Source organism: Tursiops truncatus, chromosome 3 (assembly GCF_011762595.2).
Source record: "Tursiops truncatus isolate mTurTru1 chromosome 3, mTurTru1.mat.Y, whole genome shotgun sequence".
Lineage (NCBI taxonomy): Eukaryota > Metazoa > Chordata > Mammalia > Artiodactyla > Delphinidae > Tursiops > Tursiops truncatus.
This window is the reverse complement of record NC_047036.1, coordinates 88430994-88456359: the sequence shown is the minus strand read 5'-3', so window position 1 is coordinate 88456359 and position 25366 is coordinate 88430994. Positions and strand designations below refer to the sequence as shown.

The 25366-nt window shown below is 33.5% G+C and overlaps 1 protein-coding gene across 11 annotated transcripts in view; it reads right to left on the bottom strand.

Moving 5' to 3' along the window:
* The window catches only part of FER (FER tyrosine kinase), a 466879-nt gene that overhangs the window by 324373 nt on the left and 117140 nt on the right, over positions 1 to 25366 (bottom strand). For all 11 annotated transcript variants that reach the window (XM_019940802.3, XM_033853080.2, XM_073802380.1 and 8 more), the window contains 2 exons: positions 23200 to 23337; positions 22474 to 22593 (listed from right to left, as the gene is read on the bottom strand). In XM_019940802.3, the coding sequence (XP_019796361.1) occupies positions 22474 to 22593; positions 23200 to 23337 (258 nt within the window). The remainder of the gene's footprint in view (positions 1 to 22473; positions 22594 to 23199; positions 23338 to 25366) is intronic.

Here is a 25366-nt window from a genome sequence, read left to right as displayed (position 1 = left end):
TCTAAGGTTGCAATGTCCAAAACAGTAGTCGCATGTAATTTTACACTACCAAATGTAAAATAGCTAGTGGGAAGCAGCTGCATAGCACGGGGAGATCAGCTAGGTGCTTTGTGACCACCTAGAGGGGTGGGATAGGGAGGATGGGAGGGAGACGCAAGAGGGAGGAGATATGGGGATATATGTGCACGTATAGCTGATTCACTTTATTATAAAGCAGAAACTAACACACCATTGTAAAGCAATTATACTCCAATAAAGATGTTAAAAAAAAAAGTTAATGCATATAAAAATATAAATTTAATTAATTAATTAAGAGTAAAATTTCAGTTCCTCAGTTCCATCAGCCACATTTCAAGCACTCAACAGACACATGTGGCTAATGGCTACCCCTTTGGACAGAGAAAAGAACATTTCAATAATCACAGTGAGTACTCTTGGACAGTCTGTTTTAGGGAGTCTTATTCATCAAACAGCAAAAGAGAAAGAGAAACTGAAAATGGAGAAAGAGAAAAGGACTAAAGTAAAAAATACCTGTCATCTCCCAGGAAGAGTGTATAGTGAAAAAAACACGATTTTTGTTTTCAGAATAACATGTATTTATAATCTGGCTTTGCCACTTTTTATCTGAGATCCTGGGCAACTTGCTTAAGCTCATTGGATCTATTTTCTCATTAGTATTTTGGGTACTGTAATACCTGCTTCAGAGCATTGTTTTGAAGATGAAATACACTAATGTATAAACAATGAATGGTACTTAGGAGGCATCTGAGTAAATAACATCTAGTATTATTTGCATATATTATCCCATTTAATTCTCACAACAACGTATGAGATAGATACTGTTATCCTTATTTTAAAGAAAAGAAAGTAAGGCTCAGTCACATGGTAATTTAATATAAACTATTTCTGTTGTCACATATTACAATAGAGGTATTTTTTATTAATATATAGATTTGAGTACAATTAAATACGTAAAATTAATATGTACCCATAGACCAGACAATTTTTGGTCACATAAAATGCATTTGGTCCTGAATAGAAATATTTCTACCACGAAAACACACACAGCTGGAATCTAAAAAATAATACAAATTAACTTATTTACAAAACAGAAACAGACTCACAGACATGGAAAACAAATTTATGGTTATCAAAGGTGAAAGGGAGGGAAGGAATAAATTAGAAGTATGGGATTAACAGATATACACCACTATATATAAAATAGATAAGCAACAAGGATTTACTGTATGGCACAGGAAACTATATTCAATATCCTTTAATAACCTATAATGGAAAAGAATCTGAAAAAATATATATATATATATATATAACTGAATCACTTTCCTGAACACCTGAAATTAACACAGTATTTTAAATCAACTATAGTTCAACTACAAAAAGGAAAAATAAAATTTCTATAATCATAAAATATACATACACAGCTATCATATCACATTAAAATTTTTTATCTTCAGCTTTTTAAAGCGAGACATGAAACCCAAAATATACAAAATATTAAATAACCCAAGTATATGAATATTTGAATTTATTTAAAGTTAAAGAGATGATAAATAAAGTCAAAAGTAAAAGTCAAACTTCGAAGAAATATTTGCATTGGGAATTACAAGCAAAAGCTCATGTAGAAAAACTCTTAGAAAAAAGTCAACCTACTATGAAAATGGACAAAAAACACAACAGGAAGTTCATCAAGAAAAATTCAAATGATCAGTAAGCACACGGAAATATTTACAACCTGAATCACAAAAAAAAAAAACCTGCAAATTAAATGAATAGTAAGTTATTTTTCACCTACTAAAATTGACAAGCATGAAAAAGTGATAATATTCAGTATTCTCAATATAGTAGAAAGAAAGAAAAAGGAAGGAAGGAAGATATAGGAAGGATGGAAGGGGTATAGGATTGGAATAGGGGGTGATTTAAGGACAAAAAAGCCTCTCATATTTTACTCTATATTTATCTATATTATTTAAATCTCATAACAAAAGTGAATATGATTTTTAAACTATTAAATAATATGTAATAGAGATAGAAGAGGTAGAAAAACTATGAGACATAATCAGAACAACTCAAAATATAGGGAAGGAGGGAGAGAGGGAGGGAGGAAGGAAGGAAGACACATACCCTATTGATGTGACAAAACTAGCACAAATTTTTTAGTGGTCAACTTGGAATTGTCTCTCAAACTTCAAATTAGAATATTCTTTGACCATCTAAAAATCTGTCTTACCAGAATACTTTACAAAGTGCACACAATCAGTCCATATGAAGATGTTTGTTATAACACTGTTTATAAAACAAAAAACTAAAAAATATTTAAATGTTCATCAACAGGGGAATAGCTGAATAAATTTTAATCCATTTAAGATACAGAGCATACAGTCACTAAAAAGAATGAGGTGCACACATAAAACATTCTTCCAAGGCAAAGTCTTAAATTAAAAGGCATGATGCTGAAAAATACATATAGCATGGTTCCATTTATATTGAAATAAATGTATGTGTATATGTGCTACTGACTGAATTGTACTCCCTCAAAATTCATATGTTGAAATCCTAACCCTCAAAGTGATGGTATTTGGAGAGAGGGACTTTGGGAGGTAATTAGGGTTAGATGAGTTTGTGAGGGTGGAGCCTTCATGATGGGATTAGTGTCCTTAGACGAGACACCAGAGGGTTCGCTCATGCTGTCTCTCTCTCCAATCCCAGACAAAGAAGAGGTCATGTGAGTACACAAGAAGGCAGCAGTCTACACCCAGGAAAATAATTTCACCAGGAGCCAAACTGGCCAGCACCTTGATCTGGAACTTCTAACATCCAGAACAATGAGAAGTAAATGCTGTTGATTAATCCACCCATTCATGGTATTTTATCATGGCAGCCATAGCAGATTAATACACTATGTATGTATTTATGTGTGGAGAAAAAACAGGTTACTACAAACCAAACTTTCATCATCACTCTGAGGGGTTTGGGATTGGAATAAAGCGTGATTTAAGGACAAAAAAGCCTCTTGTATTTTACTCTATATTTATCTATATTAGTTAAATCTCTTATAACAAAAATTAATTTGATTTTTAAACTATTAAATAATTGGTAATAGAGATAGAAGAGACAGAAAAACCATGAGACATAATCAGAAGAACTCAAAAAACAGTAATCCAGATTACTTCATCTATGTTAAGAGTTAAGCAACATAATAAATCTCAACAGGTTTCTGAGGGCAGTAATATATTATAGCAAAACATAATCAATGATGCTTATAATAATGATCCAGAATCATAAGGGAAAGGTTAAATTAGATAGGTATTTTTTTAAGAATATATATATATATTTACAAGAGACATACATCAAATCTGGTAAAATTATTTTGTTGAATTTGATGACAATATAAGCTTTGATTATCAGGAAAATTCAGTTTTGTAGAATAGTTCATATCCTGACTACTAGACACAGAAAGCATTACTGTATTAAAATTAGAGGTCATTCTCAAGAAACCTACATTTCAACTTCTGGCTTCAAGCTACTTATTAACAACTATAAATACATAAGTAAATAACACTCACACATAATGCTTTGCTCTTTATAAAACTCTGCCCTATATATAATCTCATTTAATCAGCATGAAAGTCTGGAACACAGGACCCTACCTCTGTACCCGTCCCAACCCCAGTCTAGAGGTAATAAAGACAAGCTTCTCACCACTGCCTTGGCCATGTTGCATCAAAGCTGAATTTGGTAGAAAGCTCTTTCCCTCTCTTTATCACTTTCCTCTCCTCTGTTCTTTTACTTCTCTCTCCTATACCTTTCTCTATTCTCTTCTTTTCTTCCTGCTCAATTTTCCATTCACCTCTCTTCTCAATTCTTCCTTCATTCATCTAAACAGGTGTTTACTAAGAGCATACCTTGTGTCAGGCATGCTCCTAGACACTAGGGATACAACAATAAACAAGTTTGGCTTCAGGAAACTTACATTCTAGTAGAAGAGACATCAACCTTTTTTCTTCCAACCCTCTCTTCTTCTTCTTTCCTCTCTTTGACTATTACTGTTTCTTTCCCTAGTTTCTTCTCAATTCTTCTCACTGTACCATATTCTCTGCTCCATCCTGAAATAAATACATAGTCCCACCAAACTGTAAGATGCAGGCACCATGGCTTACTCTTCACAGCACATCCCTTACACTTAGCACAGTGTCTTGCACACTCTGCAAGTATGTGCTCAACTCAGTTCTCTATGTCTTGTTTTTCTCATGAGTTCACACATTAAGCTTTTTTCTGCAATTCCCTAATAACTCCCAAGGCTCTCCTGATTCCAATCATTCTCAATTATCTAGAGTGTGAAACCAAAGAGCTACCTCAATGTGAGAACAGCACAATTTATGATTTTCACCCACCATATGGGCTAAACTGATATATGAACCCCTACTGCAGTGGTGCAGTGAGGGAAGCTTTAGTTCTCTGTATATAGATGTCATTAGTACAGGGCTGACTCCTTTCATGCAAACATTTTATCGTCAAGCTAATCACTTTACCTTTCTACATCAGATTAAGAGAATTATTTGTGTTTATAATTCTACACCTCTACTGCATTTTGTAAAGCACCTTACTCTGGTATAACAGACAACATGTCTAGAAGCAGACACCTTCATGTTCAATATTTACTTGGCTTTTCTAAACTTCCATTTTCTTCCCTAATAAAACAGAAATTAATACTTAATTTAAAGAGTTCCTGTAACTATGATGAATAGTTTTAAAGTTCCTAACATGGATTTGGAAGCATAGTATATTCCCTATAAATGTAACTGTATATTATTAACCAATTTTACTAGTTTCGTAAAAAATATTTTTCTGAAAAGTAACTTTAAATATTGTCTTCTAGGGAATTCCCTGGCGGTCCAGTGGTTAGGACCCCGTGCTTTCACTGCAGAGGGCCCAGGTTCGATCCCTGGTCGGGGAACTACAATCCCACAGGTCACATGGCACAGCCAAAAAAAAAGGAAAAAAAAATTGTCTTCTATTTTTTTAAAGAATATTTTGTTAACATTGGATGCAAAAGTTAACATTGCTCCCAAGGCAGAGGTAGGATTGAGTGTATTTTAAATAAAACTCAAGAACAGGTTATATTATTTATACATTATTCCTAATTAAGGACAAGTAAAGTAAAGAAATTGCAAGAATGCTACATTGAAAGTAGAGGAGCCATTCATAATTAAAAGTTGTTTTTCCCTTTATAACAGTGTCATTTCCAAGAACTCTAACTTTTTGGAAATGTGAAGAATTTCGGTTCCATGAGAAATTAACATAAGCTTGCATGTCTTTGTTATTCTTGATGCAAACAAAACAGTATGTCTCTATACACACACATATACACACACATACACATACATGTTGATTTGATGTGACATGACAGTAATAATATCACCACAAATCTAAAAGGAAGCAAAAAATGGGGAGTTTTACTATTGATTTCTTCATATTTATCACTTGGAAAAATTCAAGGGAAGACAGTTGATTGTGGTGAGCATCATAGTTACTCTAGTTAATTGTAGTGTTGCCCTCTTTTTACTTTGAAATGGGGTAAGAAGGGAGGAATGAGGTGAAAGCCAGAGTCCTGATCCATTGTTTAAACCACCTTAGACTGCCTAACTCCCTCTATCAGAGACCACTGGCACGTGGCAATTCTAGCCAAGTATATTAAAATCCAAATCTGCTAATACTTTCTACTTCCTTTAGCAATCATTCAGCCTTCTGAAAAATATCATATAAGCTTTCAATGAAGAATTAAATATGAAGTTTTGTTTATGCTAAACTTGTGACGTACACATGTCAGCTCATTTGTGAGAAGAATGAGGTGGTACTCGTGATTTCTTTTCAAATTTCTGATTTGTGCTAAAACAATTTTAACCCAGAAAGAGAAAGAAACCTACCACCAGCTTATTAGATTCTCTAAAGAGCTGGAAAGGTCCTAGAAGTTAAAACAAAGGCCTAGAAGAGCTAGTAATACTTCTGTTCTCTGGCAGGTCTGTTATGTTAGCTAGAATTTACTACCTGTTACGTTGAGCAATGAAGGCTGGAAGAAGAAAGAAAGGAGACAAGAAAAAGGGAAGGAGAAGAAGATCACAGAAAAAGGAATAATAATATTAGTTTCCTCTACTTTATCTCGCTCTTGATCATGTCAAAAAAAATAGTACCTCTTCTTCAGGCTTTAATCTTTTACAGCCTTAGCGCAAACAAAGCATAGCAGAGCTTTATGCAAAGTCTTCTTAAATAAAAAATTGAGTAAAGATAAGCCTTTGAAGTCAAAATTTCTTAATATTTCTAAATCTCTACAGACCCACGGTTGCAAATTCAAAGTACAAAAGACAAAGAAGATTTAGAAGAATGGAATTATATGGGGAAAATATTGTCCCTTTTCTCCACCTGGAGTGGAATGAATTAAGAGGAAAACATTCCAGTATATACAGGTTATATATAGATGACTTAATAAACATAAAAATAGTTTGCAAATTTCAAAGAACTATTCACTACGATGTCATTGTTGTGTATGTTCTGTACACAAATATAACAGTAACAGTTCAAAAGGCTTATTTAAAGTTTTTAATTAGATATCATGGTATACTTAAAGAATCATGATGCAAATATCTAAATGTCATAAAATGACACTATCTCATTAAAAAAAACTCACAAAACTGACATAATACTTAACATGTACTGACTGACAAGCACAGTTTTAAGCACTTTAGAAATAGCACTTAAATTCACATCAGTCTTATAACAAAACTATTAGTATTATTTTCATTATCATATGAGGAACTGAAGTACAGAGAGGTTAAGGATCTTGTCCAAGTTCACAGAGCTGGTATGTGGAAGACCTGGTATTAGAGCCCAGGCAGCTTAAACTCTAAGTCCATGATCTTAACAACTAATATTCTCCATCTTAGTAATTCCACCTCACAAAATTTATCCAATATATATGCTTCAACAAGTGTACAAAGCTGTAAATACAAGGATGTTTACTGTGCCACGACTTATACTCGCAATAACCAAAGGTGAATTTACTATGATGCTAATGACACATAACCTTCAGAAACCACACCTGCATGATACATTCCAAGGTCCCATACTTAATTTTATATTTGCAAATTTGTATAGCTTTTCTGTTAGATGTTCCTCCCCTCCAAATTTTGTAAGCTTCAGGCTCGACAGAATCTGCATCTGCCGCTGGCAATAAAAAAATCTACAGTAGAAATAACATAAATGTCCACCAATAAATAACTAAATTAAATGAATTGTGTTACATACACGAAAGCAGGAAAGCACTGTACACTACTAAGAAGATTTCATATATGTTAAGAAAAGTAGATGATGCAAGAGTATGTATAGAATGACTCCACTTAAGAATACAATTTATATACATTCATATGCTTATATTTTGCAGTTTTATCACCCACATGTATTAGTTAGAAAATTTTTAAAAATTTGGTTGTATTTAAAAGATACAAAAGCTTAAAGCAATTATTGTGGATAATAACAAGCTTCTAATACTTATAACAATACTTTGTATATCTTCAAACCATTGGCTATTATTATTTAAATCATACAGCACTCTTAAAGAGACCCAACTTCCTAAAACATTATGAATTGCAAATTCCTAATACTGTCACATTAATTGTGACATTTGGGTTAATAAAAACCCAAGTGGAATAAGGGTTACAGTTGCCTGAAGTAATTTTTCTGACAACTCTTCTTCTCTATTACTTCTATTACTTACTTCCATTACTTATTTACTTCTTCTCTATTACATAAATTGAAGAAATAAACCATTTCTTGGAAACTCTTTCTTAAAATACAATTGCAGCAGCATAGCAATTTATGGATGACTTTCTCTCCCATGTCACAAATCTATTAGCTTTTCTCAAGATTAAACAGATTAAACCGAAGAGGATGGCTCCTAACCAACCAAGCAAAAGTTGTGAATTTCTCCTAATATACAACCTAATCCACCTCAATACAAAAAATCCACCTGCCTTCCATGATTTATTTGGTTAAGATCAAACTGTCCTTCTAACATATCATCTGCCTTCTAACATTTTACATATTTCCAAAACTTCCCAACTCACTCACTCAAAAAGTATTTCCCTAACACAATCCAATATAACTGCAGTATATGTTTAAACAAAGACCAAAATCGAGTTAAGATTATAAATGAAAACAGCCAAAAACAGACATAACAAAACCCGAGGTCCTGCTTAACATGTGAGAGTACTGCATTATTTGTCATTCCATTAATTGATAAGGTTGATTCAGACATTCCAATGGGTTAAATTGGTGTCATTCCTTATAACAAAAGTCAGCAAACATTTTCTATAAAAGTCTGGAGAGTAAATATTTTAGGCTTTGCCCCCATGAGGCAAAATCAAGGATATTATATAAGTATTAATATAGCAAAAGAGAAAAAAATATTCACAAATATTTTATCGACAAATTCAAAATATAATAATAACTGGGTACAATTTATTGTAACACCAGTCTACTAATAAGGACAGAAATCTTTCGAGGGTGCTATTATTTCCTTTCACTGGGACTCAAAGTTAGTGCTTATCAACAAAATCCACTATAATATTCACTTGTAAATGAAGATATGTAATGAGATTTTATGTATTTCACATTAAAAAGATAGGTACTGCCAAATACTAGTATCAATCCATGAGCATATTTTAATTGAGCACATTTATTGCTTAGCAAGCATTTATAAAATTATATTGCATGCTTTTTAGCATGTCAGTACGTTGCAGATTCATCACTTCTAATTGAAAGTTATGTGGGAATTCCTCAACTGCACAGTTAAATGGATTTTGAAATGTCAAAATATTTGTACCGAAGTCCAAAATTCACACCTGGAAATGTAGTTTGAGCTCAAAAAATACATCAGCTACAAATTTGGTGGGAATGGTGATCTGGCTTCATGTTTTAATGTTTGACAGTACAGGAAGTATATAAAACTGCCTGACATTACCTGGGATTCAAACAACATTAGTTGTCATCCTGACATTAATGGAGTATAAGTTCTATATGTAAGCACAGAATGATATTGTAATTTTAGGTTTAATTCATTACATAGCTAATTTCCAAAGCTTTTAGAATTTAGTGTTCAATAACAATGGTTGAAGGAAATTCTTTTCTTTTTTTTTTTACATCTTTATTGGAGTATAATTGCTTTACAATGATGTGTTAGTTTCTGCTTCATAACAAAGTGAATCAGTTATACATATACATATGTTCCCATTTCTCTTCCCTCTGGCATCTCCCTCCCTCCCACCCTCCCTATCCCACCCCTCCAGGCGGTCACAAAGCACCAAGCTGATCTCCCTGTGCTATGCGGCTGCTTCACACTAGCTATCTACTTTACGTTTGGTAGTGCATATATGTCCATGCCACTCTCTCACTTTGTCACAGCTTACCCTTACCCCTCCGCATATCCTCAAGTCCATTCTCTAGTAGGTCTGTGTCTTTATTCCTGTCCTACACCTAGGTTCTTCATGACATTTTTTTTTCTTCAGTTCCATATATATGTGTTAGCATACGGTATCTGTCTTTCTCTTTCTGACTTACTTCACTCTGCATGACAGACTCTAGGTCTATCCACCTCATTACAAATAGCTCTATTTCGTTTCTTTTTATGTCTGAGTAATATTCCATTGTACATATGTGTCACATCTTCTTTATCCATTCATCTGATGATGGGCACATAGGTTGTTTCCATCTCCGGGCTACTGTAAATAGAGCTGCAATGAACATTTTGGTACATGACTCTTTTTGAATTATGCTTTTCTCAGGGTATATGCCCAGTAGTGGGATTGCTGGGTCATATGGTAGGTCTATTTGTAGTTTTTTAAGGAACCTCCATACTGTTCTCCATAGTGGCTGTACTGATTCACATTCCCACCAGCAGTGCAAGAGTGTTCCCTTTTCTCCACACCCTCTCCAGCATTTATGGTTTCTAGATTTTTTGATGATGGCCATTCTGACTGCTGTGAGATGATATCTCATTGTAGTTTTGATTTGCATTTCTCTAATGATTAATGATGTTGAGCATTCTTTCATGTGTCTGTTGGCAGTCTGTATATCTTCTTTGGAGAAATGTCTATTTAGGGCTTCTGCCCATTTTTGGATTGGGTTGTTTGCTTTTTTCTAATTGAGCTGCATGAGCTGCTTGTAAATTTTGGAAATTAATCCTTTGTCAGTTGCCCCATTTGCAAATATTTTCTCCCATACTGAGGGTTGTCTTTTGGTCTTGTTTATGGTTTCCTTTGCTGTGCAAAAGCTTTGAAGTTTCATTAGGTCCCATTTGTTTATTTTTGTTTTTATTTCCACTTCTCTAGGAAGTGGGTCAAAAAAGATCTTGCTATGGTTTATGTCGTAGAGTGTTCTGCCTATGTTTTCCTCTAAGAGTTTGATAGTGTCTGGCCTTACATTTAGGTCTTTAATCCATTTTGAGCTTATTTTTTGTATGGTGTTAGGAAGTGATCTAATTTCATACTTTTACATGTACCTGTCCAGGTTTCCCAGCATCATTTATTGAAGAGGCCGTCCTTTCTCCACTGTACATTCCTGCCTCCTTCATCAAAGATAAGGTGACCATATGTGCATGGGTTTATCTCTGGGCTTTCTATCCTGTTCCATTGATCTATCTCTCTATTTTTGTGCCAGTACCATACTGTCTTGATTACTGTAGCTTTGTAGTATAGTCTGAAGTCAGGGAGCCTGATTCCTCCAGCTCCGTTTTTCGTTCTCAAGATTGCTTTGGCTATTCGGGGTCTTTTGTGTTTCCATACAAATTGTGAAATTTCTTGTTCTAGTTCTGTGAAAAACACCAGTGGTAGTTTGATAGGGTTTGCCTTGAATCTGTAGATTGCTTTGAGTAGTAGAGTCATTTTCACAATGTTGATTCTTCCAATCCAAGAACATGGTATATCTCTCCATCTGTTTGTATCATTTTTAATTTCTTTCATCAGTGTCTTATAATTTTCTGCATACAGGTCTTTTGTCTCCTTAGGTAGGTTTATTCCTAGATATTTTATTCTTTTTGTTGCAATGGTAAATGGGAGTGTTTTCTTGATTTCACTTTCAAATTTTTATTCATTAGTTTATAGGAATGCCAGAGATTTTTGTGCATTAATTTTGTATCCTGATACTTTACCAAATTCATTGATTAGCTCTAGTAGTTTTCTGGTAGCATGTTTAGGATACTCTATGTATAGTATCATGTCATCTGCAAACAGTGATAGCTTTACTTCTTCTTTTCCGAATTGGATTCTTTTTATTTCCTTTTCTTCGCTGATTGCTGTGGCTAAAACTTCCAAAACTATGTTGAATAAGAGTGGTTAGAGTGGGCAACCTTGTCTTGTTCCTGATCTTAGTGGAGATGCTTTCAGTTTTTTACCATTGAGAACGATGTTGGCTGTGGGTTTGTCATATATGGCCTTTATTATATTGAGGAAAGTTCCCTCTATGCGCACTTTCTGCAGGGATTTTATCATAAATGGGTGTTGAATTTTGTCGAAAGTTTCCTCTGCATCTATTGAGATGATCATATGGTTTTTCTCCTTCAGTTTGTTAATATGGTGTATCACGTTGATTGATTTGCGTATATTAAAGAATCCTTACATTCCTGGAGTAAACCCTACTTGATCATGGTGTATGATCCTTTTAATGTGCTGTTGGATTCTGTTTGCTAGTATTTTGTTGAGGATTTTTGCATCTATGTTCATCAGTGATATTGGCCTGTAGTTTTCTTTCTTTGTTACATTCTTGTCTGGTTTTGGTCTCAAGGTGATGGTGGCCTCGTAGAATGAGTTTGGGAGTATTCCTCCCTCTGCTATATTTTGGAAGAGTTTGAGGATAGGTGTTAGCTGTTCTCTAAATGTTTGATAGAATTCGCCTGTGAAGCCATCTGGTCCTGGGCTTTTGTTTGTTGGAAGACTTTTTTTTTTTTTTTTTTTTGCGGTACACGGGCCTCTCACTGCTGTGGCCTCTCCCGTTGAGGAGCACAGGCTCCGGACGCGCAGGCTCAGCGGCCATGGCTCATGGGCCCAGCCGCTCCACGGCACGTGGGATCCTCCCGGACCGGGGCACGAACCCACGCCTCCTGCATCGGCAGGCGGACTCTCAACCACCGCGCCACCAGGGAAGCCCTGTTGGAAGACTTTTAATCACAGTTTCAATTTCAGTGCTTGTGATTGGTCTGTTCATATTTTCTATTTCTTCCTGATTTAGTCTTGGCAGGTTGCGCATTTCTAAGAATTTGTCCATTTTTTCCAGGTTGTCCATTTTATTGGCATAGAGTTGCTTGTAGTAATCTCTCATGATCTTTTGTATTTCTGCAGTGTCAGTTGTTACTTCTCCTTTTTCATTTCTAACTCTATTGATTTGAGTCTTCTCCCTTTTTTTCTTGATGAGTCTGGCTAATGGTTTATCAATTTTGTTTATCTTCTCAAAGAACCAGCTTTTATTTTTATTGATCTTTGCTATCGTTTCCTTCATTTCTTTCTCATTTATTTCTCATCTGATCTTTATGATTCCTTTCCTTCTGCTAACTTTGGGGTTTTTTTGTTCTTCTTTCTCTAATTGCTTTAGGTGCAAGGTTAGGTTGTTTATTCGAGAAGTTTCCTATTTCTTAAGGTAGGATTGTATTGCTATAAACTTCCCTCTTAGAACTGCTTTTGCTGCATCCCATAGGTTTTGCGTCATCGTGTCTCCATTGTCATTTTTTTCTAGGTATTTTTTTATTTCCTCTTTGACTTCTTCCGTGGTCACTTCGTTATTAAGTAGTGTAATGTTTAGCCTCCACGTGTTTGTATTTTTTACAGATCTTTTCCTGTAATTGATATCTAGTCTCATAGCACTGTGGTTGGAAAAGATACTTGATACAATTTCAATTTTATTAAATTTACCAAGGCTTGATTTGTGACCCAAGATATGATCTATCCTGGAGAATGTTCCATGAGCACTTGAGAAAAATGTGTATTCTGTTGTTTTTGGATGGATTGTCCTATAAATATCAATTAAGTCCATCTTGTTTAATGTATCATTTAAAGCTTGTGTTTCCTTATTTATTTTCATTTTGGATGATCTGTCCATTGGTGAAAGTCTCTCCATTGGTGAAAGGGATATTCTGATTTTTAAAAAAATTTTCATCATGATCTGAGCTCAAAAGAAATCACAATAAAACTTTACCAGTTCTAAATCATCAAAGTCCTATATGATAAGGCAATTCAGGATATTCAGTTTCAATTTCTGACAAAAATCCATGAAATTGATGATAGTCAAGTCCAGGAGAGCAAATGAAGTTCACTGTTGACATTATTGGTTCAATAACCATATGATTAGATTACAACATTTTTCACAAAGTGCCTACTATTGAATAATACAATGAATAACCACAGGATTTAAACACCTAATATTTTCACAAGCTTTGTAAATTTGTTCAACTAAACCTTCTTCTGATACACACGTATTTTTAACAACATCAGTTGTAAAATTACATCTTAACAGATGTAACAAACTCCACTTCAGTTTGTACTGAATTAGTGTTTTCTCAACTTCAATGAAAATATTGTTTGTAGTTGATCCACACAGGCTATTTATTCATCAAAAGTAATTCTTTAGTTGAAATCATTTGTCGTGTTTTTTTTAATTTACTAACGATTTAGCCCCAGTGTTTTCAACCCTTCAAGCAAATGTTCTTGCTAAAGGAGTAATGGTCATAAACTTATTTTCTCTCGACATATTTCTTCAGTTACTGCAGTAAAACACTATTTAATTAATTTACCACTGATAAATGGCTTTTTTTGCTCGGCAAACAAATAAGCCACCCATAAACTTATTTTGGCTTCATCCACATTTTCATATTTTATTTTTCTGAAGAAAGTCTGCTGTGATGAGGTATTCCAGTTTAACTTTTTTAATTTTTCTGACTAGTGCTCTCCTGTGAGTCAGTAATATTGAGATGAGTGTTTAGTCTGATAATGTCAACATTTATTATTTTAGCACAGCCATAGTGCCAGTGCATGATAAACACAATGCTTTGCCATCTAATTCAATAACAAAATAATCCACACTCCACTGTGTCTTAAAGTGTGACATCCAAAATCCATTTTCTCTTCTTTTCTTGTTTTGACATGACATGCATGCACTGATAATAAAAAGTAAGTAAATGCTGTAGTACAATGATATGTATGGCATTCAAAACACTGTTGAATTATAACCATGTCACTGTGATTTATAGTATGCCAAGCAGCAGTGTGAAGTGATGAGAATGCCATATATGGTCACAACTGCTCAACTCTGCCACTGTAGCAGGAAAGCACCCATAGACAACAGGTAAATGAATTAGCATGGCTGTGTTCCAATATAACTTTATTTATGTACTCTGATGTTTAAATTTCATATAAACATATAAACACTATATTTTATATCACAAAATATAGTTCTTCTTTTGATTTGTTTAACCATTTAAAAGTGTAATGAGCAGTCTTGGCTCATAGACTGCTCAAAACAAGTGGTTAGCTGGATTTGACCTACAGGCTATAGTTTGCTAACTCATATCTCAAAAAATCCAAGATAATCACTTTTCCACACAGAGAATTACCATTCTTCAATTAAGAGATCTTATTTATATTCCACTGTAAAAGTTAAACATGTTCTGACTTTAAATTTTTTAAAATGTACTGGGAAACATGAGGCCTGCGGTTGGGCTTTACTTTAGAATATGACTAGAGAGCTAAACACAGTCTTCTAGAATTCAAATATATTTCCTACTGATAGATAATAACAACTTATGATAAAGAGACTTCATTTGAAACTAGAAAATTGAGTCAACAAAAGAACTAAACAGGACCTTTACTCTATACCGTTTTACTAAAATTAATCAAAATTCCTCTTTTGGCAGACATGTTAATGTTCATATTTTGGAGCAACTTACTACCTTTAATTTGCCTCACTTAAACTATGGATTCATAACTCCATTTACCCTGCTTTTAGTTTGCAATAGATCACAAATTGATGCCTCGTCTATCCAAAATGCCAAAACCCACACAACAGACACTTAAATATATTCTTCTAATGTTCCAACTTTTATAGACCTGACTTTTTTTCAAGTTATTTGGATGAACTAAAATTACTGAGTCTCCAATTAGTCAATTAAGTAGTGATTAGATGAGAGGAAATATTTGCATATATAATCTTAATAAATGGATGATTAAAGTCAATAAAATATAGTACCTCTTCCAGCCTTTGGCAAACAAGGGTGATCCAAAAATGAGGCAGATGTCAAAGGGGTGCTGGAGGGGAAGGAGAGAGGTTGTAGATGACAGAGACAAAGGAAGCAACCTCAGATTCAAGCCTGAAGGTCATACAACCTGAACGCGTGTGTCGTGGCACTGCATGATCTCAGGTACTAGAAATTATCAGAGGCTGAGAAATAGTCCTCTACCACATAGTGATCTACCATGCAAAAACATTTCCAGTAAATAGGAGATAAACAAACAACCTACAAATAGCTGAGTTGAATTCCTCTCTCTCTCTCTCCATATGTGTGTGTGTGCGGGGGGGGGGGGGTGTATTACCTTTATAATTATAGCTGATAGATAAATAATGAGCGTATGATAAAAATGCTTTGTGGCACATATTTAGATGGGTAAATACAGTAACTGTCATTTATTATTATATCATTAGATTTCCATCAAATCTGAAAAGGGGGCAGGCAGCAACACTGTATAATCTTGTTTTAGATATAAATACTAATTGTGTAATAATCTCAGAATCTCATGCATTTACTTGTGAAAGCTCTACATGATACAATAAAGAGCAACCAAGAGTATAAACTATTAAATTTATGAGTGTTTGCTAATGAAAACAATTTTTATGCTATATTTAGGAATCTAAAAAAAAAGAAAAAATTCACAGGTATCTTTTTATGACTAGCAAAGTGAAAGAGATAACTTCAGGGAAAAGGCATCTCTTTAAACTTCAAATACCTTACAAGTCAAGACTAGTCCAGAAGTATGGTAGATCAGAAAAAAAACAGAGTTAAAAAGAAATTCTGATTAGACTACTGTAAAAATGCTAATTTTTCCCCAGTAATGCTATACAACTTGAGGAATATAAGTTAGAAAAGTTTAACAAAAAAGACATTGTTTAAATATGAAAGATATTCAACTAGAGCAGTAGTCCTTAGCCATTTTGGGTTAAGAAGCCCTCTGAAAATTTGCACACACCCTCCCCCCAGAAAGTAAAACACACATTTCTACAAAAAGTTTTAACGGGATACAGCAGATTTTTAAATCCTGTCTGCACATTAAAATCACCTGGAGAGTTTACAAAAAATTCCAATGCCTAGATCTAACTCTCAGAAAATCTGATTTCATTGGTTTGGGCCAGGTCCCAGGCATCAGCATTTTTTAAAGCTCCCTAAGTGATACTAATAAGAAGCCAGAGACAAGATTCACTATTCAGAAACTCCCTGAAATCTCTCCATAAAACCATCTTCATTCACTCATTCATTCAACAAAGATGTTAATAAATCACCCACAACATCTGACATCTAGCCAAGAATTCTGAAGAGTCCAAGAGAAATGTAATCCAATTTTTTCTTTGTTTCATAGTCACTACTAATCAGCAGTCTGACAGATTGCCAGCATGACTTCTATTTATGGAAAAATTCTCCAGAAGTCAAAAATTAATGATTCTCATTTCCAAACAAATGTAACCTTTCACAAAGGATAGGGTCACTGATCACTCAAACAAACATAAAGGAATGCAAAACAAAGAAAAATGTTTCTGAAGTTTTCCTTAATACCATTCTTTATTAATGCATTAGAGCTTTTAGATGGGCTAAGAAAAAATACAGAACAAAAGGAAGCACAGGCCATAAAATATTAGCATTTTCAAAAAGAGCTTTGAGAGAGTTCTATTCTAAAACTACATAAAGCAATGTGACTAAGGAAAAAATGCTTAGTGAAAGGATAAGGAACTAACATAATGGGAAGGAAAATAAATAGCTAATATTCTGGAGAGAGTCATGCTAACATAAGTTTTCAAATAAAACTGCAAACAGATGAGAAATAAAACCACATTTATTTAACATTATTATAAATATTGGCCCCAACATGCTTCCCTACATACCCCATCAATTCACCTCCATTCCTAAATATGTTCTATGTATATACAAACATAAATGTACTTTTTTATTAATAGATTCATTCCATAAATGTTATTCTATAACTTGTTTTTGCTTTTTATCATATACTCTGGTGATCTTTCCATACAAGCATATATTAAAACCTATCTTATTCTATTTAAAACCTGAATAATATGGGAAAATTGTGGGGTTAGTACAGACCTAACATAATTCATTTACCAATCCCTTATTGATGAATATTTATTGTGTTTCCAGTGTTTTGTCACTGTTTTGAGACCTGTATAATCCTTGGCCTCTATCCAAACTAAATGCGTGTGTGTGTGTGTGTGTGTGTGTGTGTGTGTGTGTGTGTGTGTGTGTGTACATACACAGATATTAATAAGTGAGAAAGTTTAACCTACAAATTGTTTGAAATGTTTTGTATATACCAAATTTAATAATTAATGAAGATGACATAGTATTATACCTTGTAACAGTTTTCTTTTCATATTTTGGAACTAACAAAAATCTTTCAGATCTCAAACACAGCCAAAGGCCCCTGAAAAACCTAAGCATTGTGCTCAGAGTCCTTAACGTACAAAACCACCCCAAGCAGTAATTTAAAAAACAAGAACAGGGCTTCCCTGGTGGCGCAGTGGTTGAGAGTCCGCCTGCCAATGCAGGGGACAAGGGTTCATTCCCCGGTCCAGGAAGATCCCACATGCCGCAGAGCAGCTGGGCCCATGAGCCATGGCCACTGAGCCTGCACGTCCGGAGCCTGTGCTCCGCAACGGGAGAGGCCACAACAGTGAGAGGCCCACATACCGCAAAGAAACAAAACAAAACAAAAAAAGAACAAAAACCAATACATAGAAACATAGAAGACCCCAAATAGCCAAAACAAATAGAACAGAGCTGGAGGAATCATGCTCCCTGATTTCAGATTATACTACAAAGCTACAGTAGTGAAAACAGTATGGTATTGGCACAAAAACAGACACATACATCAATGGAACAGAATAGAGAGCCCAGAAAAAAACCCACATACTTACAGTTAATTAACCTACGACAAAGGAGGCAAGAATATACAATGGAGAAAAGACAGTCTCTTCAATACGTGATGCTGGGAAAACAGAACAGCTACATATAAAAGAATGAAATTAGAACATTCTCTAATACCATGTACAAAAATAAACTCAAAATGAATTGAAGACCTAAATGTAAGATAGGAAACCATAAAACTCCTAGAGGAAAATACAGGCAGAACACTCTTTCACATAAATCATAGAAATTCTTTTTTGGATCTGTCTCCTAAGGCAAAGGAAATAAAGGCAAAAATAAACAAATGGGACCTAATTAAACTTAAAGATTTTTGCATCACAAAGGAAAGTATCGACAAAACAAAAAGACAACCTACTGAATGGGAGAAAATATTTGCAAATGATATGACCAATAAGGGGTTAATATCCAACAGTTATAAACAGCTCATACAACTCAACATCAAAAAAAAAAAACCAAACAACCTGATTAAAATATGGGCAGAAGACCTGAATAGACATTTTCCCAAAGATGACATGCAAACAGCCAACAGACACATGAAAAGAGGCTCAACGTAGTTAATCATCAGGGAAATGCAAATCAAAACCACAATAAGATATCACCTCACACCTGTCAGAATGGCTATCAAAAAAAGAACACAAATAACAAATGTTGGCAAGGATGTGGAAAAAGGGAACCCTCGTACACTGCTCGTAGGAATGTCAATTGGTACAACCACTATGGAAAACAGTATGGAGGTTTCTCAAAAAACTAACAATAGAGCTACCATATGACTCTGCAATTCCACTCCTGGGTATATATCTGGAAAAATAAAAATGCTAATTTGAAAAGATACATGTACCCCAATGTTCACAGCCACATTACTGACAACTGTCAAGACATGGAAGCAACTGAAGTGTCCATCAAAGATGAATAGATAGAAAAAGATGTGGTATATATATATATATATATATATATATATATATATATATATATATACATACATACAATGGAATACTACTCAGCCATAAAAAAGAATGAAATGTTGCCATTTGCAACAACATGGATGGACTTGGAGGGTATTTGCTAAGTGAAATAAGTCAGACAGAGAAAGACAAATACTGTATGATATCACTCATATGCAGAATCCAAAAATATAACAAACTAGTGAATATAACAAAAAAAGAAATAGACTTACAGATATAGAGAACTAACTAGTGGTTACAAGTGGGGAGCCTGAAGTAGGGAGGGACAGTATAGGGGTAAGGAATTAAAACATACAAACTATTATATATAAAATAAGCTACAAGAATATATTGTACAACATAGGAAATATAGCCAATATTTGATAATAACTAAATGGAGTATAACCTTTAAAAATTGTGAATCACTATATTGTACACCTGTAACTTATATAATATTGTAAATCAACTATACTTCCATTAAAAAAAAAAACTAATACACAGAACTTACTATGTGCCAGGGACTCTTCTAAGTATTCCACATTTACTCATACATGTAATCTTCATAACAATACTATGAATTGGGTGACATTATTATTACCATTTTACATTTTGAGGAAAATGAGGCATAAAAGGATTAAATAATCTGTCCAGTTTCACAAAGGTAATAAGCCATACTGTTAGGATTCAGACCCAACCAACTCAATATGTTACGCTTGTACATGTATCTTTGAGTACTTGTATGCTAAAGTCCTAGGAGTGGAATTTCTAAGTTAAAAGGTTTGCAAGTTGAATTTTGATGTATATTGCCAAATTATTCTCCCAAAAGGTTATACTAATTTACATTTCTGCCAAGACTTTATAAGAAGGCTTATTTTCCCATATCCTACACAACGCTGGGTACTATCAAATTACGTAATCCTTGCCAAGCTGGTAGTTGAAATAGCTTCTTTTTTTAAAAATGTATATTTCTTTCATTGTCACAGGATTACTGGTCATTTGTGTTTATTTTTCTGGAAACTATGTGTTCATTTGTTTCATTCATTTCTATTGCACCGAATATTCCAACATAAACAACAAAATTATCAAATCAATACCTCAGGAAAGAAAAGATATAAGTTTACATTTAATACACTAACATTATGGTAAAAAGAAAGATTTTCCTCTTACATTAAAATATATATACACACATATATATACATACATATATGTTTTAATGGAATTAATTTAGAATATTTTAGCAGTGCCAATAGACACACTGAATAACTCATTCTTGGAATAAAATTCTTGAGGAAAGTCTAATCTTAAACTCATATCCTGAATTTAGACACTGTTCAACAAAATATAGCTAAAGTTTTGCCTCAGTAAGAGGTAAGCAATTAAATCTATCACATTGTCAAAGATTTATTACCTTTAATTTATTGCATTTTTGTTCATTGCTTCATCACCACAATTAAGAAATAATGATTTATGAATATAACTAGTTTTGCTCTAATTATACCCTAAAAAGCAATAAAACAAATTCTTCTTTGGTCACAAAATCTCTTATTTTACATAAGCTTATAACAGGTAGCTATTTTTAATTTTACCTCATAACACTCCAATATCTATATGCTCATTCCTTCTTGGTGTATTAAATTAAATTGATCAACTGTAGCATAAACTCCTTGAATGTATTAAACCTTACAACCTTAAACACACAGTAAATATATTTTGATGAGTAAATGAATGAATTATTTGGGGTCAATATGATGACTTAAAAAAACAAGAGTAATTTATGTCATGTTCCTTCACCAAGCAGCACAGGAATTAAGGAATGGAATTTGTCACTACCCAAGAATTGAGAAACTTTACCATCTATTTTATGACATGCATTCAACTCTATTGTTAAGAGCAGAGTTTCTCAACCTTGGCCCTACTGACATTTTTGGTAGATAATTCTTTGTTGTTGGAGGCTGTCCTGTGAACTGTAGGCTGCTTAGCAGCATCCATGGCCTCTACCTTCCCAACTGGTAAATAAAAATATCTCAGACATTGTCAAATGTCCCCTGGGAACAAAAATTGCCCAGGGTGAGAACCACTGGTTTAGAGATAGCTGACATTGTAAGAGTATACCTAAAGTCAAAGAGAGATTCCTGAGAAGGGTCTTGAAACTTGAGAAATAGCTTCAAGAATCGCATTATGGCTGCTCAAAAAGACCCTCTAATGCAGGGTACTCCCATGCCTCCATTCCTCTCACCAACGGTCACTCCCCGGTAACTATTAAGCCTTCATCTTGGACAAGGTAATTCAACAAGCATTTGTTAGTTTCTTCATTCCATCTGGACAACTTTAAATACATTAAACCCCTTACCAAGAGCTAGTCCCAGGATCCTACCACTTAATTATCTGTAACACTACAACGTCACTGAACAACAGAAGGGAGATTGCTGAATTACATAGATAGGAACTTTCGGCTGTGTCTTTTGAGGTAAAATTTCAGTAAGTCAGATGATATAACATGTCCAATACTGAAAAGAAAGTAAGTATGTAATCATTTCTGGCTGTAGTTCTCACACAGGTATAGGTACATACAACACTTATTAATAAATATAAGTTTCTTTGTGTTGCTCCTGAACAAAATCAGCAGAGAGGTTAAATATCTTTAAATATACTTTAAAAGTAGAATGCCTTAATTATGTTTTCTAAATTTTAAAATGTACTGTTAATAGCCTTAAATGTTTGAAAAGGACAAAAAACACATTAAGATTTCTTAAAAGTCTTTTAAAATTTTATGCAATAATAACAAAAAGTGAAAAAGGAATTGATATAATAGCCTATAACGGAAGATACTTCTGCTTATAAAGAGAAAAGAACTCAAAAGTCAAATTTTTATACTAAATGCTTGTGACATCTGTAAGTCTCTTCTTATCTCTAACACTCAATGTCCTCATTTCCAAAATGGTTCTGCTATTTAGAGAATGAAATGGGATAAAAAAATTTTCTATAAATTTTGGAAACAATAAAGCATTATTCCAATATAAGATATCAGCAATAACTGGGCAAATGAATGTAACATCACACAGAATTTTGATTTTCAGAATTACCGAAATTAGTGATGATAATGGGTAAAGTTAACATATTTCTCAAAACATTTCACTCTGACCAAAGATCAGTTCATGTTTAATTTACTTTTCATTACTTCCAAGAAAATAAAAATTAGAATTTTAAATCTGATAAAGTTTAACTGTAAGTAGTAACACTAATATTTAAGCTTCAGATTTTCTAAATACTTACATTACTTGCAAACTTTCTGCTGTTAAATTATTCCACATAATCTCATTTGCCTGTAGATTTTCATTGTCTTCTAGTAAGGAAGTATCAAACTCAATTTCTTGCTCCTTAGCAGCCGTCGTTCTAGTAAAGTATGCCAAATAATTTTTATCAATATGAATGTACTATCATAATATGTCTTAGTACATACCAAAGGCAGAATATTTGTTCTTATTTAAAATTATGTTAACAAAGTAGAGTAAAAACAAATAGAATAAATCAAACTAAACCTTAGGCCTCAAAGATCTAGTCAACTAATTTCAGCTTAGCTTCCTCATTTGTAGAATACAGGTATTAACCTGCTTTATTCCTTCCTCAATGGTAATGAGCATAAAATAAGATGATGCATGCATGAAAAAATAATTGATATAATTACTATAAAGTTTAACACAAATAGAAAACCATGTTTATTATTATTATATAATTGTTAAAAAGAAAATACAATTTCATGGATTAATATGGGTTTAAGCAGTGATGTAGTAACAACTGAAAAACTTTTCAAGATCATTATATAAATTAGTTATCATCGAGAAAGGATTTTGAAAATAATTAAAAACAAATTAATAATGAAATAGACTATTTCCTAATAAGCTCTTCAATATTTCTTATTTTAATTCAGTTAAATATTATATGGTTAAAAAAAAAGTAATACTGTCATAAATACTGAAAGAATGAAAATATCATACATACCTGTGAACATCTATGAAATTATTGTATTCTGTGCCAGGGTCTATCTGTTCAACTGACATTTGAATCTCTTTATGGACATTCACTATTTCCTCTGTAACAAGACTGGTTATCTGGCTGTATTCATCAAATATACCTTTCCTGAAAAGAAAAGAAAATTTAACAACATTTTAAAGTTTTATCAGGGAAACATAGGCCCAAAAAGGATTTAAAACAATATGAAATATAATGTCAATTTTTACAGATGATGATTTAACACACCACCTTATTTCATATACCTGGATAGTGAAGTGAAGGGATTATACACGTGTACAGATTAACAACTTACATTTGATATAATATAATAATTGTAAATGATCTAGAGTAAGGCATTACATCTTCCAATATCTATCTAACATATCCAAAGTGTAAGCCAGTGCTAACCACTTTCCGTTTCTAAACATCACCACTGAAATGCTGATTCCGTAACATGAAACTGTGGATGAACTCCTGTCTATTTAATGTTTCGTTCAGTGCCTGCCACTTCCTCACATGCCCTAGCTCCTGGTTCTTCTCTTGCTCCTGGGCCTCTGCTCTTTTTCATATTATATTTACAGAGTTTAATTGGTTTATACCTTCAATGACATCTCAATCTTCTCCTGACCTCCAGTTAGTAGCAAAAATAATCATAAAAGTTATTAGGCTTATCTAATAAATGCAAAAGGAAAAACTATTCTGTTACAAAGACCCAATCTCCAACTTAAGAATGCTATGCTGTAAAAATATACCATTGCTCATTAGTAGCCTTAAAAAGTGTGGACAAACAAGCTTATCCTGCATATACCCAAATAAATATAAGGCCTTGTTTGTTTTTCTTTTCCAAAATCATCACTCATAAAAAGTAATCCTACAAAATTTCTCTTATTATGAAGCATTCTCTCAATTACTTCAGTCTGAACAGCAAAATACTGTTTGGGTTAAAAAAAAATTAAATTCAAACTGCTTCAGGCAATGCTAGCTTGGAATGATTACAGAAATGACCTGATAGACACAGTTTAAAGAAAAGAGGGAGGCAGAGAAATTTAATACAGATTTAGTAAATATCCCTGGGGTTATGACCTCACAATTGAAAGTACTGAATGATATTAATATAAATAAGACTATCTAGCTAATTCTTAAAAAGCAAAACAGTAAGTGGTTATGATGTGGAGATCATTAACACATCTTTAAGACAAATGGGTAAAAAAAGGAAGAAGTCTCCTAATGTTATATGAATGAGTACTTGTGACATAGGATTCAATTTCAGTGATATTATGCTTGGATTTTTTTAAATGCTAGATCTAAAAAAATTTATTACAAAGTAAAGATAATACACTGTGTGAAACTATTATATGTCTCAAAAAAGGATGTTCTTGTGATGATGAAGACACTATTATTGAAGATTCATATGGAGAGTTTGAGAAAATATTGATTCATAAAATGAAAGTAGGAAAGGCAACGTTTATAGATCAACAATATGTAATTTAAAGTAGACATTACTAAATTTATGAATTAAATATTTTAAGTAGATATTTCACTATTTCATCAATACCCTTAAAAGTTGACATATTCAAGTTGACTAAAAACACTTTATCTTTTTTTGGGAAATGGGGGATCACCTAAACCAGCATATAAAGGGGATGAAGTCTACCATAGGGTGGCATATTGAATTGATCTGTATGGTAAACATGTATGCATTTGAATTACTGACCAACGCTGTTTGCTCCTTGAAGGCAAAAATTGTGACCTACTCATCTCTACATCTGCAAGCACCAGGGTGCTTTGTATACAGCAGAACTTCAATAAACATTTGTTCATTTTAATCTCATACAACAAAAAGCTGGCAAATAAACCAAAAAGTTATTTCCTTTGGGCTTATCAGTTGCTCAAGATTTAAACCCAATCCTCTGGAGGTAGATATCCACTTCTTAACACTTGTCAAGGGAATTCCCTGGCAGTCCAGTAGTTAGGAATCTGTGCTTTCACTGCCGAGGGCCCAGGTTCAATCCCTGGTTGGGTAACTAAGATCCCACAAGCTGTGTGGCATGGCCAAAAACAAACAAACAAAAAAAAACTAACACTGTCAAACTAAAGATTTTTTTTTCAGCTAAATTTCTAGCTAACTGGAGCAAAACAAAAACATACAAAAATA